The sequence below is a fragment of the Ranitomeya variabilis genome, chromosome 4, assembly GCF_051348905.1.
Source record: "Ranitomeya variabilis isolate aRanVar5 chromosome 4, aRanVar5.hap1, whole genome shotgun sequence".
NCBI classification, from domain to species: domain Eukaryota; kingdom Metazoa; phylum Chordata; class Amphibia; order Anura; family Dendrobatidae; genus Ranitomeya; species Ranitomeya variabilis.
The window spans coordinates 45,964,371-45,980,716 of NC_135235.1; the positions used below are offsets into that span (position 1 = coordinate 45,964,371).

General features: G+C 42.8%; 1 protein-coding gene across 9 annotated transcripts in view; it reads left to right on the forward strand.

Annotated features, from left to right (window-relative positions):
* JAKMIP3 (Janus kinase and microtubule interacting protein 3) overlaps positions 1 to 16,346 on the forward strand; it is a 177,625-nt gene that overhangs the window by 136,995 nt on the left and 24,284 nt on the right. For 6 of the 9 annotated variants that reach the window (XR_013214449.1, XR_013214448.1, XR_013214447.1 and 3 more), the window contains 6 exons: positions 7,827 to 7,889; positions 8,099 to 8,197; positions 11,419 to 11,517; positions 11,607 to 11,666; positions 15,919 to 15,984; positions 16,274 to 16,342. Coding sequence is in view for 1 of the 9 variants with exons in the window: in XM_077258438.1 (XP_077114553.1) it covers positions 7,827 to 7,889; positions 8,099 to 8,197; positions 11,419 to 11,517; positions 11,607 to 11,666; positions 15,919 to 15,984; positions 16,274 to 16,342 (456 nt within the window). In the remaining 8 variants the exon portion in view is untranslated. The remainder of the gene's footprint in view (positions 1 to 7,826; positions 7,890 to 8,098; positions 8,198 to 11,418; positions 11,518 to 11,606; positions 11,667 to 15,918; positions 15,985 to 16,273; positions 16,343 to 16,346) is intronic. The other 3 variants (XR_013214450.1, XR_013214452.1, XR_013214454.1) reach the window with 1 other exon arrangement.

Sequence of the window (16,346 nt, forward strand, 5' to 3'; positions counted from 1 at the left end):
TTTTGGGTAGCCAGACGAGTACTTTTTTCGGTTAATATTGAACCTGCAGCACTGAATACTCTTTCTGATAGGACACTTGCTGCCGGGCAAGCAAGCTCCTGCAATGCATATTCTGCCAATTCTGGCCAGGTGTCTAATTTGGAGGCCCAGTAATCAAATGGGAATGACGGTTGAGGGAGAACATCGATAAGGGATGAAAAATAGTTAGTAACCATACTGGACAAATGTTGTCTCCTGTCACTTTCAATTGATGCAGCAGTACCTGTCCTGTCTGCGGTCATAGCAAAATCACTCCACAACCTGGTCAGAAAACCCCTCTGTCCAACGCCACTTCTGATGTGTGCACCCCTAACACTCCTAGTCTGCTGCCCCCTGGAGCTCGTGTGAGAACGATCACGTGCGCTGTGTGCTGGGAATGCCTGAAGCAAACGGTCAACAAGAGTTGATTGTTTGGTTGCTAATATTAGTTCCAAGTTCTCATGTGGCATAATATTTTGCAATTTGCCTTTATAGCGTGGATCAAGGAGGCAGGCCAACCAGTAATCGTCATCGTTCATCATTTTCGTAATGCGTGTGTCCCTTTTTAGGATACGTAAGGCATAATCCGCCATGTGGGCCAAAGTTCCAGTTGTCAAATCTCCGGTTGTGATTGGTTGAGGGGCAGTTGCAGGCAAATCTACGTCACTTGTGTCCCTCAAAAAACCAGAACCCGGCCGTGACACGCAACCAATTTCCTGTGCCCCCGGGAAAGGTTCGGCATTAAAAATATACTCATCCCCATCATCCTCCTCGTCCTCCACCTCCTCTTCGCCCGCTACCTCGTCCTGTACACTGCCCTGACCAGACAATGGCTGACTGTCATCAAGGCTTTCCTCTTCCTCTGGTGCAGACGCCTGCTCCTTTATGTGCGTCAAACTTTGCATCAGCAGACGCATTAGGGGGATGCTCATGCTTATTACGGCGTTGTCTGCACTAACCAGCCGTGTGCATTCCTCAAAACACTGAAGGACTTGACACATGTCTTGTATCTTAGACCACTGCACACCTGACAACTCCATGTCTGCCATCCTACTGCCTGCCCGTGTATCCTCCCACAAATAAATAACAGCACGCCTCTGTTCGCACAGTCTCTGAAGCATGTGCAGTGTTGAGTTCCACCTTGTTGCAACGTCTATGATTAGGCGATGCTGGGGAAGGTTCAAAGACCGCTGATAGGTCTGCATACGGCTGGCGTGTACAGGTGAACGTCGGATATGTGAGCAAAGTGCACGCACTTTGAGGAGCAGGTCGGAGAACCCAGGATAAGTTTTCAATAAGCACTGCACCACCAGGTTTAAGGTGTGAGCCAGGCAAGGAATGTGTTTCAGTTGGGAAAGGGAGATGGCAGCCATGAAATTCCTTCCGTTATCACTCACTACTTTGCCTGCCTCAAGATCTACTGTGCCCAGCCACGACTGCGTTTCTTGTTGCAAGAACTCGGACAGAACTTCCGCGGTGTGTCTGTTGTCGCCCAAGCACTTCATAGCCAATACAGCCTGCTGACGCTTGGCTGTAGCTGGCCCATAATGGGACAACTGGTGTGCAACAGTGTCATCTGCCGATGGAGTGGTTGGCAGACTGCGTTCTGTGGAAGAGCTGTAGCTTCTGCAGGAGGACGAGGAGGAGGAGGAGGAGGGGGTGCGAACGCCTACAGCCAACTGTTTCCTAGACCGTGGGCTAGGCACAACTGTCCCTAAATTGATGTCGCCTGTGGACCCTGCATCCACCACATTCATCCAGTGTGCCGTGATGGACACATAACGTCCCTGGCCATGCCTACTGGTCCATGCATCTGTAGTCAGGTGCACCTTTGTACTCACAGATTGCCTGAGTGCATGGACGATGCGCTGTTTAACATGCTGGTGCAGGGCTGGGATGGCTTTTCTGGAAAAAAAGTGTCGACTGGGTAGCTCGTATCGTGGTTCAGCGTACTCCATCAGGGCTTTGAAAGCTTCGCTTTCAACTAACCGGTAGGGCATCATCTCTAACGAGATTAGTCTAGCTATGTGGGCGTTAAAACCCTGTGTACGCGGATGCGAGGATAAGTACTTCCTTTTTCTAACCAGAGTCTCATGTAGGGTGAGCTGGACTGGAGAGCTGGAGATCGTGGAACTTTCGGGTGTGCCGGTGTACATGGCAGACTGAGAGACGGTTGGAGACGGTATTGTTTCCGCCGGTGCCCTAGATGCAATATTTCCTCCTACAAAACTGGTGGTTCCCTGACCCTGACTGCTTTTGGCTGGCAAAGAAACCTGCACAGATACTGCCGGTGGTGCAGAAAATGGTGGCCTTACAGTGACGGAAGGGATGTTGCGTTGCTGACTAGCTTCATTGGCCGAGGGTGCTACAACCTTGAGGGACGTTTGGTAGTTAGTCCAGGCTTGAAAATGCATGGTGGTTAAGTGTCTATGCATGCAACTAGTATTTAGACTTTTCAGATTCTGACCTCTGCTTAAGCTAGTTGAACATTTTTGACAAATGACTTTGCGCTGATCTGTTGGATGTTGTTTAAAAAAATGCCAGACTGCACTCTTCCTAGACTCGGATCCCTTTTCAGGGATTGCAGACTGAGCTTTAACCGGATGGCAACGCTGTGCTCCAACAGGTTTTGGCTTTGACACGCGTTTTGGGCCAGATACGGGCCCGGCAGATGGAACCTGTTGCGATGTTGATGCCTGCTGCGGCCCCTCCTCCACCTCCGCTTCTGAACTACTGCCGCCTGCACCCTGTTCCCCCAATGGCTGCCAATCGGGGTCAATAACTGGGTCATCTATTACCTCCTCTTCGAGCTCGTGTGCAACTTCGTCTGTGTCACTGTGTCGGTCGGTGGTATAGCGTTCGTGGCGGGGCAACATAGTCTCATCAGGGTCTGATTGTGGATCTGTACCCTGAGAGGGCAATGTGGTGGTCTGAGTCAAAGGAGCAGCATAGTACTCTGGCTGTGGCTGTGCATCAGTGCACTCCATGTCAGAATCTACTTGTAATGGGCATGGCCTGTTAAATGTTTCACTTTCTAAGCCAGGGACGGTATGTGTAAAGAGCTCCATGGAGTGACCCGTTGTGTCGCCTGCTGCATCCTTCTCTCTTGTTGTAGTTTTTGCTGAGGAGGACAAGGAAGCGACTTGTCCCTGACCGTGAACATCCACAAGCGACACGCTGCTTTTACATTTACCAGTTTCGGAAGAGGAGGCAAAAGAGCTAGAGGCTGAGTCTGCAATGTAAGCCAAAACTTGCTGTTGCTGCTCCGCCTTTAAAAGCGGTTTTCCTACTCCCAGAAAAGAGAGCGTTCGAGGCCTTGTGTAGCCTGACGACGAAACTGGCTCCACAGCTCCAGACTTAGGTGGAATATTTTTATCCCCACGACCACCTGATGCTCCACTACCACTACCATCATTACCAGCTGACAATGAACGCCCACGACGACCTCTTGCACCAGACTTCCTCATTGTTTTAAAATCTTAACCAAAGTAACTTTATTTGTTGCTGTCAAACAACTTACACGGTGAGCTATAACTTCAGTATGATTTCAATATCCCTTAACAGGTTGGTGAGACCACAAGGAAAATCAGGCACAATGTTACACACTCTGTTTTCTGTGGCACAAAATCACAGAGATGACACACACGCAGGACTGTCACTCAAGCACTAATGTCAATATTAATCTCCCACCTAATTTATTTATTTTTTTTTCTCAGGGAGACTTTAGAAACCAAATAATATAAAAAAAAAAAAAAAAAAAAAGGCTTTCTATGGCCCACAATTAGAGAGAGAGAGGTGGCACACCCAGGAGTCAAGACTGGCACACAAGCTGAAAGGGCAATATTACTCTCCCACTGTTTTTTTATGTATTTTTTTTTTTTTAAGGGAGACTTTAGAAACCCAATAATATTTAAAAAAAAAAATAAATAGGCTTTCTATGGCCCACTGAATGAGAGGGAGAGAGGTGGCACACCCAGGAGTCAAGACTGGCACACAAGCTGAAAGGGCAATATTACTCTCCCACTGTTTTTTTATGTATTTTTTGTTTTTTAAGGGAGACTTTAGAAACCCAATAATATTTAAAAAAATAAAAAAAAAAGGCTTTCTATGGCCCACTGAATGAGAGGGAGAGAGGTGGCACACCCAGGAGTCAAGACTGGCACACAAGCTGAAAGGGCAATATTACTCTCCCACTGTTTTTTTATGTTTTTTTTTTTTTTTTCAGGGAGACTTTAGAAACCAAATAATAATAAGAAAAAAAAAAATAAATCAATAGGCTTTCTATAGCCCACTGAATGAGAGATAGCACACACAGCAGTGGCACACAAGCCCTGACTGAGGCCAATATTTTTCTCCCACTGATTGATGTAGTGTTTTTGTATTGAGGTAGATTTTAGAACACAAATCAAGGAAAAAAAAAAAAAATGCTTTCTATGGCCCACTGAATGAGAGAGAGGTGGCACACCCAGGAGTCAAGACTGGCACACAAGCTGAAAGGGCAATATTACTCTCCCACTGTTTTTTTATGTTTTTTTTTTTTTTTTCAGGGAGACTTTAGAAACCAAATAATAAGAAAAAAAATAAATAAATAAATAGGCTTTCTATAGCCCACTGAATGAGAGATAGCACACACAGCAGTGGCACACAAGCCCTGACTGAGGCCAATATTTTTCTACCACTGATTGATGTAGTGTTTTTGTGTTGAGGTAGAATTTAGAACACAAATCAAGGAAAAAAAAAAAAAAATGCTTTCTATGGCCCACTGAATGAGAGAGAGGTGGCACACCCAGGAGTCAAGACTGGCACACAAGCTGAAAGGGCAATATTACTCTCCCACTGTTTTTTTATGTATTTTTTGTTTTTTAAGGGAGACTTTAGAAACCCAATAATATTTTTAAAAATAAATAAATAGGCTTTCTATGGCCCACTAAATGAGAGGGAGAGAGGTGGCACACCCAGGAGTCAAGACTGGCACACAAGCTGAAAGGGCAATATTACTCTCCCACTGTTTTTTTATGTTTTTTTTTTTTTTTTCAGGGAGACTTTAGAAACCAAATAATATTAAAAAAACAAAAAAAAAAATAGCCTTTCTATGGCCCACTGAATGAGAGAGAGAGGTGGCACACCCAGGAGTCAAGACTGGCACACAAGCTGAAAGGGCAATATTACTCTCCCACTGTTTTTTTATGTATTTTTTGTTTTTTAAGGGAGACTTTAGAAACCCAATAATATTTAAAAAAAAATAAAATAGGCTTTCTATGGCCCACTGAATGAGAGGGAGAGAGGTGGCACACCCAGGAGTCAAGACTGGCACACAAGCTGAAAGGGCAATATTACTCTCCCACTGTTTTTTTATGTATTTTTTGTTTTTTAAGGGAGACTTTAGAAACCCAATAATATTTAAAAAAAAAAATAAATAGGCTTTCTATGGCCCACTGAATGAGAGGGAGAGAGGTGGCACACCCAGGAGTCAACACTGGCACACAAGCTGAAAGGGCAATATTACTCTCCCACTGTTTTTTTATGTATTTTTTGTTTTTTAAGGGAGACTTTAGAAACCCAATAATATTTTAAAAAAAAAATAAATAGGCTTTCTATGGCCCACTGAATGAGAGGGAGAGAGGTGGCACACCCAGGAGTCAAGACTGGCACACAAGCTGAAAGGGCAATATTACTCTCCCACTGTTTTTTTAGGTATTTTTTTTTTTTCAGGGAGACTTTAGAAACCAAATAATATTAAAAAAAAAATAAAATAAATAGGCTTTCTATAGCCCACTGAATGAGAGATAGCACACACAGCAGTGACACACAAGCCCTGACTGAGGCCAATATTTTTCTACCACGGATTGATGTAGTGTTTTTGTGTTGAGGTAGAATTTAGAACACAAATCACGGAAAAAATAAATAGGCTTTCTATGGCCCACTCAGTGAGAGATGGCACACACAGGGATGGCACTGTAGCAGAAATGCCAATCTTAATCTCCCACAAAAAAAACAAAAAAAAAACAGGGACTGTCCTACAATTACTATCTCCCTGCAGTAATCTAAGCCAGGTATGGCAGGCAGCAATAGGAGTGGACTGATGCACAAATTAAATAAAAAGTGTGGACAAACAAAAAAGATAGCTGTGCAGAAAGGAAGGAACAAGAGGATATGTGCTTTGAAAAAAGCAGTTGGTTTCCACAGTGGCGTACACACAGCAATACAGCTATCACGGAGCCTTCTAGGGCAGCCCAATGAGCTACAGCGCTGAGGGGAAAAAAAAAAAAAATAGCTTCCACAGTCCCTGCACACCGAAGGTGGTGTTGGACAGTGGAAATCGCTGCAGCACAAGCGGTTTGGTGGTTAGTGGACCCTGCCTAACGCTCTCCCTGCTTCTGACGAAGCGGCAGCAACCTGTCCCTAAGCTCAGATCAGCAGCAGTAAGATGGCGGTCGGCGGGAACGCCCCTTTATAGCCCCTGTGACGCCGCAGACAGCAAGCCAATCACTGCAATGCCCTTCTCTAAGATGGTGGGGACCAGGATCTATGTCATCACGCTGCCCACACTCTGCGTTCACCTTCATTGGCTGAGAAATGGCGCTTTTCGCGTCATTGAAACGCGACTTTGGCGCGAAAGTCGCGTACCGCATGGCCGACAAGCACAGGGGTCGGATCGGGTTTCATGAGACGCCGACTTAGCCAAAAGTCGGCGACTTTTGAAAATGATCAACCCGTTTCGCTCAACCCTAGTGGCTAATAATAAGTCAGGGTTTTTTTTTTTCTTTACATAAAAAGCTAGAAAAAAAGAATAATGCAATAGGTTAAACTTAAAGGGCTTGTGCAGTGAGAAGATATGGACGACATGTCCTTAGGTCATCGGTATGTGATTGGTATGGGATCCGATACCTGGCACTCCCACTGATCAGCTGCAAGCAGGTCCAGCGGCCACCGAGTGCAAGCATTGAGCAGAGCTGCACTCTTCTGTTCCGCAGCACTCGGTCAGCAGCTGGCAGCTGTTCAATGGGGAGGTCGAGGTGTCCATAGGAAAACTTGATGCATGCATTATTCCATTTTCTGATAGATAGGGCTAAAAAGACCTTTGAAGACATTTTTGTATTATCTTTTACAATAAAGTTGTAAATTACAATACTTTTATGCCCTAATTGCTATCATATTGTTCTTTCCATTCCTTTATTGGAGCACCACAGTCATTGTCTCTCTGATGATCAAACTACAGATCTACAAAGGCGGCGTGCTTAAATGACTGCACCGATGTGGCTTTGACATTACACCGATCAGACTGAGACAAGGTTGATGATCAAAAGCTTTCCCCATTAATCTTCTGTGATAAAGACTTTGCTTTCTAGAACAAGCTAATACAATTACAGAGCACAAAAGCCCAGCAGGTGAAGTGCGGAGGGCGGAAAAGAAAGGAAATCCACTGGCATCCCGATATGGGGTGCAAAGGTCGCAGCTGCATTCATGTCCATACATCTAGGTCCATCCTGGTAGCATAACAGCAGTTTGATAGATATGCTGAGTGTACAACGATAAGATCTTAGGCTCTGTTCACATGTCCAGCGGTCATCTGATGGATCCAGTATTGAAAAATAAACTTGATCCTTTACAAAAAGATGCACACTTTGGATTCCATTTTGACTTCATTATATGTCTATAATTTCGCTTGTAGAAAAAATATAATTTATTCCCTGTAATAAAATCTCCCAGGATTGTGCTCAATCGCCCCCTCTAGAGGACTTCCTATGTATTGATTTTATATATTTATTTTATGCATTTCTTTTTTTTTTTCCTTTTTCATTTACAAGGACATGAAATGGATAGAGGAGAAGCAAGCACTTTATAGACGAAACCAGGAACTCGTTGATAAAGTAAGATGTTTCTTTTAATTACTATGTTCTTAGTTTCTAAATAACTACCCTTAATTTTAACTGTTTGATGTTATAGTCAGTAATTTCTGCTAACTAGTTTATTATTATTTATACCATAAACCGGACGACATTACAATAATAAGGGACCATTGTGTGTATGGATCGGGAAAATATATTGTAATTTTTTTACTCTTTTTATTCCATCATAGATTAAACAAATGGAGACCGATGAAGCCAAGCTCAAACACGATGTCCAAGATGCAAAAGACCAGAATGAACTTCTGGAGTTCAGGATCCTGGAGCTTGAAGTGAGAACTCTAGAAATGTGTTTACTTATTTTACATTTATTACAGTATGTATCAATATAGGTTTTATTTATGTTTTTATTTCTTGGCTTAAGCTTAAAGCTATGTTCACACTCGGCGTTTTTTTTCAGCTTTTTTTTCTGCAGAAAAAACTGTACTCTTGGCAGAAAAGAGGCAGCTTCAAAAATGCAGGGTTTGGTGCGTTTTATTCCTGCGTTTTTCAGCATTCTAAAGATCAGCTCTGCTTCTACCACAGAAGTATGAACACAGGTCACCATGCAAGACATTCATGATGTTCATGAAAAATGACACATACAAATGTAACAGCTAAGGGAGGTGAATTGGTCTGGAATAATGTACCTGAGACACTGGCAGAGCATTGAGTTTCTAGGACACTGTTTACTTGTACACTTTGGTCTGCCATTGAGTTGCTCAGGCCTTTTTCAATCTCACACCTTGGTCAGCCACAAGCATTGTTCAATCTCACACCTTGGTCAGCCACAAGCATTGTTCAATCTCACACCTTGATCAGCCACAGACATTGTTCAATCTCACACCTTGGTCAGCCACAAGCATTGTTCAATCTCACACCTTGATCAGCCACAGGCATTGTTCAATCTCACACCTTGGTCAGCCACAAGCATTGTTCAATCTCACACCTTGATCAGCCACAGGCATTGTTCAATCTCACACCTTGGTCAGCCACAGGCATTGTTCAATCTCACACCTTGGTCAGCCACAGGCATTGTTCAATCTCACACCTTGATCAGCCACAGGCATTGCTCAATCTCACACCATGGTCAGCCAATGTTTACCTTTTACTCATCACTAATTTAATTAAACTGTATTAATCCCAACTGCCATCTGAGGTGACCAAGACAAGATGGTAAACATGGGAAAAATCACAAAGATAAATGGGTTTCACATATTGCTGTTTTTGCTTTTTGCACTTGAAAAAAACACTGCAAATACGCAGAATAAAACCCTGAAAAAAGTGACATGCTGCAGTGTTTTAAAAACACAACAGTCTTCCAAATCAGTCAGGAAAATAAAACCAATGAGTGTGCATAAGATTTCTGAACTCTCATAGACTTTTCTGGTACTGTAATATGCAGCTTAAAATTTGCTTTAAAAATGTAAGAAAATAAACACTGCAAAAACGCAACGTGTGAACATAGACTAAATGTCTTTTTTTGCAATCTTACCAAATTCTGGATTTTTTGCATTATGTGTAGAAATATTTGGCAAAATATCAATACTTCTAATGGTTAAGTGACTTGTAGCTTCAGCAGTAACTTTCCATGGTTATGTTTGTATCAGTCCTTGGAGTTGTCAACACATTTTATTTTGAGGTTACTTAAATGGATGCTATGAAGGTGAGTAGGTGACATCTTTTTGAAGGGTGTTCCAGGGGTGACCTTCTTCCTAAATATTTTTAATGTAGCAGTTACTGTTGGTAAAATGGAGACACGTTACCCGTTAGATCCCGGTCAGACGCCTCTCCCTCAGTGAAACCAGGTCTCACACTTTGCACTGACGAGGGGCAGTACCCCGAAACACAGTGTCTGCAAATTGAGATTGTGGTTTTGGCTTTTATCCTAAGTCATGTGGCAAGGCTCGTTGAAGAGTCGATATTGACTTTTAGGATTGTTGCTTCCAATGGGTGGCACTAGAGTTCTAGTCCTCTTCCTCTCTGAAGAGACAATTTGCATGTTGGGGAAATGTAACATTACACTATGGCCATTCAAATGAATGGATTTCTATAAACTGTAAAATGATAGTTGATCTTACAGAGTGACTTTCCCTTCTGATTCTTACATGGGGGGTCTGTTATGCCTGTGTAGCAACTCGCTTGGGGCAATGGGCAAAACTCCAAACTGCAACTGACCTTTTTAGTTTCTGTACAAACTAGAGATCCTGACTAAAGATGAGCGAATATTTAAAAAAATCGGTTCCGATTATGAACGCCGTATTTGCAATATTCGCCAAACAGCCAAACACCATTGGAGTCGATAGGAGTACAAATGAGTGAATATGTTCGGAAACAATCATCAAACATAAAATCGGCACCAATATGGTACAAATATGGCACATTTGGATTCGGCGATCATTTTCCAATCATATTTACTCACCCCTATCCTGACCCCGCAGTCCCTAGTGGTTTCTGTGTGAACAGAGATAATCCTATTCAGAGACTAGAACATGGCAACTCGAACCTATACTTCCCCTAATATGCCATTGAGCGCTTCACGTTCCTCCTAAAGAACCGGAGGGCAGAGCAGAGTGCAAATTACCTACAGAAGGGGAAGTGTGCTGAAAAAGGAAAGATCCCAGAGTGAGTAGAATAAACCATGAAATACAAAATAAAGTATAAAGTGCGTACTGTTAGATAATATGTCGCCTACTTCCTAAAAAACAGAAGGTATGTGCAGCGTAAAGTACAGAAACAGAAAAGAGAAAAATCTTAGCTGGAATTTCATTGACAACAACAGAATGGCTGAACATCCAAATGAAACTATCACCAGCAGGAAATACCAGCAGGGAGAAGAGAAATAACATAAAGCTTCACCCGAAAGGTGATAGGGCACACAAATGGAAACACATGTGTTATGCACAGACAGCAGCCAGAATAGCAGAACCTAAACACCCGGAGAAAAGGTGTGTCTGCTGTGGCTCGGTGGAAAGAGAAGCTGACTACAAGACACAAGATCAAGGTTTTGAACCCAGGAGCATGGCAGGGTCCCAATGACCATCCTATATGAAGTCAATATATCCCAGTAGGACATATGGATTGGACTGGTCTCTCTCAGACAAGAGCTCTAAAGTGATTTAACGTCTTTTGATCTTTAGACTATCATCAAATACTTGGTCAAATTAAGATAGCTCCCAATATTTTGAGGAAAACGTACCTTAATGTAAGCCTATGGCTGTTAGCCATTTCAATACAACCATGCAAAGCATTTAATGAGTTTTCAAGTTTCAGCAAGTTATAAGATCATCTATACATAATCATCATATGGCCACAACAGAGTTTTCATCCTCTGCAACTAAACAATTAATAAAGAGTACAACAACTGTCAGAAGAACTCTCAAAAGCCAAAATACACAAAGTGTACAAATAAATTGCAGAAGTTTCCTTTTTAAGGAAATCTGGAATACCCCTTTAACATATACAGTATGCATTTATTTAGATAGTAAAGTAAAACTCTATCTTTTGCTTTTAGGAGAGAGAAAGGAGGTCACCAAACATTAATTTCCACCTTATTCCCTTTCCGGAAGGGAAGAGCCCCCTCCAGGTTTATTGTGAAGCTGAAGGGGTGACGGTAAGTAACATCTCAGGTGTAATCTTACTATGTAGGTAATATTACTATGAATATCCTTTATAGTGATGGTCGCGTTCACTTCCTCTTAGGACATCATCGTTTCTGAGCTGATGAAGAAGCTGGACATTCTGGGGGATAACGCCGTAAGTGTATGTCCACTTTCTAAATTGCTGACTCTTTTGATACCATGGCAGGCGTGCACACCACATATCATCAGAGGGGGCTTCTAATAATTAGTACAGTCATATAGGTAAGGTGTCTAGATGGATGAGGCTATGGGGGGGGGGCGACTGATCTGTGTGGCCGTCCATGTAATACAAGCAAAGGACAGGGCCCACCAAAGCAGAATCTGCTTGTTGTTAGTGGCTCTCTGCTCTGGTAAAATAGGGGGGTTGGCTAATTTTTATTATATAAATCAATAGTACACATAAAAATAAAAACTTTGTAATGTATCTCATTAGAGAAATCTGCTTCTTTCTCCTCCTGGACTGGTCTTTCATTCTTAAAATTCTTAATTCATGGGTAAAATGTGTCTTCTTCAGCGAATAGAGACTTTCCCAGGAGAAGACAGTTGGTGCTTACAAAGTTCTATGGAGAAGTGTAACTGTCATTTCATAAGAACTTGCAGCACAATGTCTATGTGTTCCTCTAGCTCCTCCCTAGAATGTGTGTGTGTTCCTCTAGCTCCTCCCTAGAATATCTGTGTGTTCCCCTAGCTCCTCCCTAGAATGTCTGTATTCCTCTAGCTTCTCCCTAGAATGTCTGTGTTCCTCTAGCTTCTCCCTAGAATGTCTGTGTTCCTCTAGCTCCTCCTTAGAATATCTGTGTGTTCCTCTAGCTCCTCCCTAGAATGTCTGTGTTCCTCTAGCTCCTCCCTAGAATGTCTGTGTTCCTCTAGCACCTCCCTAGAATATCCATGTGTTCCTCTAGCTCCTCCCTAGAATGTCTGTGTTTCTCAAGCTCCTCCCTAGAACGTATGTGTGTTCCTGTAGCTCCTCCTTAGAATGTCTGTGTGTTCCTGTAGCTCCTCCCTAGAATGTTTGTGTGTTCCTCTAGCTCCTCCCTAGAATGTCTGTGTGTTCCTCTAGCTCCTGTTGTGAATTCCGTTCTCGAACTTCCTCCTGTGGTCATGAATGGTACTTCGGCGAGTTCTGTCCGTGGACTCCCTCTGGTGGCTGTGAGTGGAACTGCTGGTCCTTGAGATTACTTCCTCAGCTGCCCTCGTTTGCGGCTAGGCTGGCTTCTCTATTTAACTCCACTGAGATCGTTACTTCATGCCAGCTGTCAATGTATCAGAACTGGTTCAGATCTCTCTCGGATCTTTCTGATGACCTGTCTACTCCAGCAGAAGCTAAGTCCCTGCTAGTTCATTTGTTGTTCATTGTGTACTGAATATATTTCTTAGTACTTGCTAAGTTCTTGTCCAGCTTGCTAACATGATATTGCCTTGCTAGCTGGAAGCTCTGGGGTGCAGAGTGGCACCTCCGCACCGTGAGTCGGTGCGGGGGTCTTTTTGCACACTCTGCGTGGCTTTTTGTAGATTTTTGTGCTGACCGCATAGATTCCTTTCCTATCCTCAGTCTATTTAGTAAGTCTGGCCTCCTTTGCTGAAACCTGTTTCATTCCTGTGTTTGTGACTTTCCTCTTAACTCACAGTCAATATTTGTGGGGGGCTGCCTTTTCCTTTGGGGAATTTCTCTGAGGCAAGGTAAGGCTTTCTTTCCTATCTTTAGGGGTAGTTAGCTCTTAGGCTGTGAAGAGGCATCTAGGGAGAGTTAGGTACACTCCACGGCTATTTCTAGTGTGTGTGATAGGATTAGAGTTTGCGGTCAGCAGAGATCCCACTTCCCAGAGCTTGTCCTGTCATCTAGTTTAACCATCAGGTCATTCCAGGTGCTCCTAACCACCAGGTCCATAACAAGCTCCTCCCTAGAATGTCTGTATTCCTCTAGCTTCTCCCTAGAATGTCTATGTTCCTTTAGCTCCTCCCTAGAATGTCTGTGTGTTCCTCTAGCTCCTCCCTAGAATGTCTGTGTGTTCTTCTAGTTCCTCCCCTCTCCATAAAATTTTAAAAGCACCAACTGTCTTTTTTTAATCTCAGTATTAGGAGAATCTATCGTCATTAAATGCAGATTTTACAGATTTTACCCATGAATTGAGAATGAACGATCAGTCCAGGAGAGGAAAGAAGCAGATTTTTCTGATAAGATATATTATAAAGTTGCTTAGCTTCATGTATATTATTGATTTATGAAATAAAAATTAAAACAATGGTCACACTTTATGCTAAAACTAGATGGTAGCCCGATTCTAACGCATCGGGAATTCTAGAATATATATGTAGTTTATTTATGAAGATTTTAGCATAATACATTGAATACACAGGATTCGGCCAACCGCAACTAATTAGCGAAGCGTGGTTCAAATCCCGCGCCAATTTGCGGCCGGACTGCACCTGTCGCTGATTGTTCGCGGCCGGCCACGTAGTATATAGCACAGCTACGTAGTATATAACAGCCCATGTAGTAAATAGCACAGCCACGTAGTACATAGCACAGCCACGTAGTATATTGCACAGCCACGTAGTATAGTAGTATATAGCACAGCCACGTAGTATATAGCACAGCCCACAGAGTATATAGCACAGCCCACAGAGTATATAGCACAGCCCACGGAGTATATAGCACAGCCACATAGTATGTAACACAGCCACGTAGTTTATAACAGCCCACGTAGCATATAACACAGCTCACGTAGTATATAACAGCCCATGCACGCAGTATATAATACAGCCCACGTAGTGTATAACACAGCCCACGAGGATATATAAGCACCCACGTAGTGTATAACACAGCCCACGTAGTATATAGCACAGCCCACATAGTATATAGCACAGCCCACGTAGTATATAAGAGCCCATGTAGTGTATAACATAGCCACGTAGTATATAGCACAGCCCACGTAGTATATTGCACAGCCACGTCGTATATTGCACAGCCACGTAGTATATTGCACAGCCACGTAGTATATTGCACAGCCCACGTAGTATATTGCACAGCCCACATAGTATATAGCACTGCCACGAAGTATATTGCACAGCCACGTAGTATATTGCACAGGCAACGTAGTATATTGCACAGCCACGTAGTATGTTGCACAGCCCACGTAGTATATAGCACAGCCACACAGTATATAACACAGCCCACGTAGTATATTGCACAGCCCACGTAGTATATAGCACAGCCACATAGTATATAACACAGCCCACGTAGTATATTGCACATAGTATATAGCAATGTGGGCACCATATCCCTGTTAAAAAAAGATTTAAAATAAAAAATAGTTATATACTCACCTTCCGTTGGCCCCCGGATCCAGGCGAAGCGTTTACCGATGCTCCTCTCGCTCTCCGGTCCCAAGAGTGCATTGCGGTCTCGCGAGATGATGATGTAGCGGTCTCGCGAGACCGCTACGTCATCATCTTGCTAGATAGCAATGCATGGAGCGGTCACCGGAGCGTCGTGAGGAGCGGGAAAGGCCTGTTCTGGATCCGGGGGCCAACGGAAGGTGAGTATATAACGATTTTTTTATTTTTTTTAATTATTTTTAACATTAGATCTTTCTACTATTGATGCTGCATAGGCAGCATCAATAGTAAAATGTTGGTCACACAGGGTTAATGGCAGCGTTAACGCGCATAACGCGGTCCATTAACGCTGCCATTAACCCTGTGTGAGTGCTGACTGGAGGGGAGTATGGAGCGGGCACTGACTGCGGGGAGTATGGAGCGGCCATTTTGCCATTGGACTGTGCCCGTCGCTGATTGGTCGTGGCTGTTTTGCCGCGACCAATCAGCGACTTTGGATTTCCGTGACAGACAGAAAGACAGACAGAAAGACGGAAGAGACCTTAGACAATTATATAGTAGATTCTACCCAACATGAACAAGTGTAATTCCAGGTGGCATTCAATGATTTAAGTCTAATATGTTAAGATCTAAAATTTTAGCTTTTCAGACATTTAAGTAGAACTTTTAGCAACGAATGACATAAAACACATTTATCAAATGTAAAAAGCACAATGAATCATTGAAAATAATATTAGTTCTGCATAATAGCCCATCAGGTAAAAGCAGTTTTCATTCAACTCCACTGAATGGGTTTGTCAAGGATTAGGAATAAAAAAATATACGGTATATACTTTTTTGATACTGTATTATAGTTTCTTGAAACGGGCTGAGATCCAATACCAAACACAATCCATATAAAAAGTATTGCTGTTATTGGAAAAATAAAACATAGACTATTACTTTTTCCTAGTTCAGGACAACCCCTAATCTAGGTGTCGTGATTCTTTTATTTTTTACATGTTTTTAACTAATGTCATGTATTTTGACTGCAGGGCTTAACCAATGAAGAGCAAGTGGTTGTAATTCAGGCTAGAACGGTCCTAAACTTGGCTGAAAAGGTATGTTATATACTACTTTTTTCTTGCTCAAGATGAGCGCGGGGGCAAATGACTGTTTTAATGAAAAACATGATATTTCGGCATCCTACTGGCAGTCATTTATGCTATATGTGTCTACGGTGTGGCCACCTAGTGGTGATGATGTGAACTGCAGTCTGTCAAAAGTTTTCCTAGCATGTCATAATATTATATTTGTATAGTGAGAAAATGAAATTTGGAGATTGATTAGGAGCAGACACATTTGTATCTGTCTTGTTATTTGGCTATAATATTTATCCTCTTCTTCTAGTGGCTCCAGCAAATAGAGGTGACGGAGTCTGCTCTACAGCAGAAGATGGTGGACCTGGAGAATGAGAAAGTAA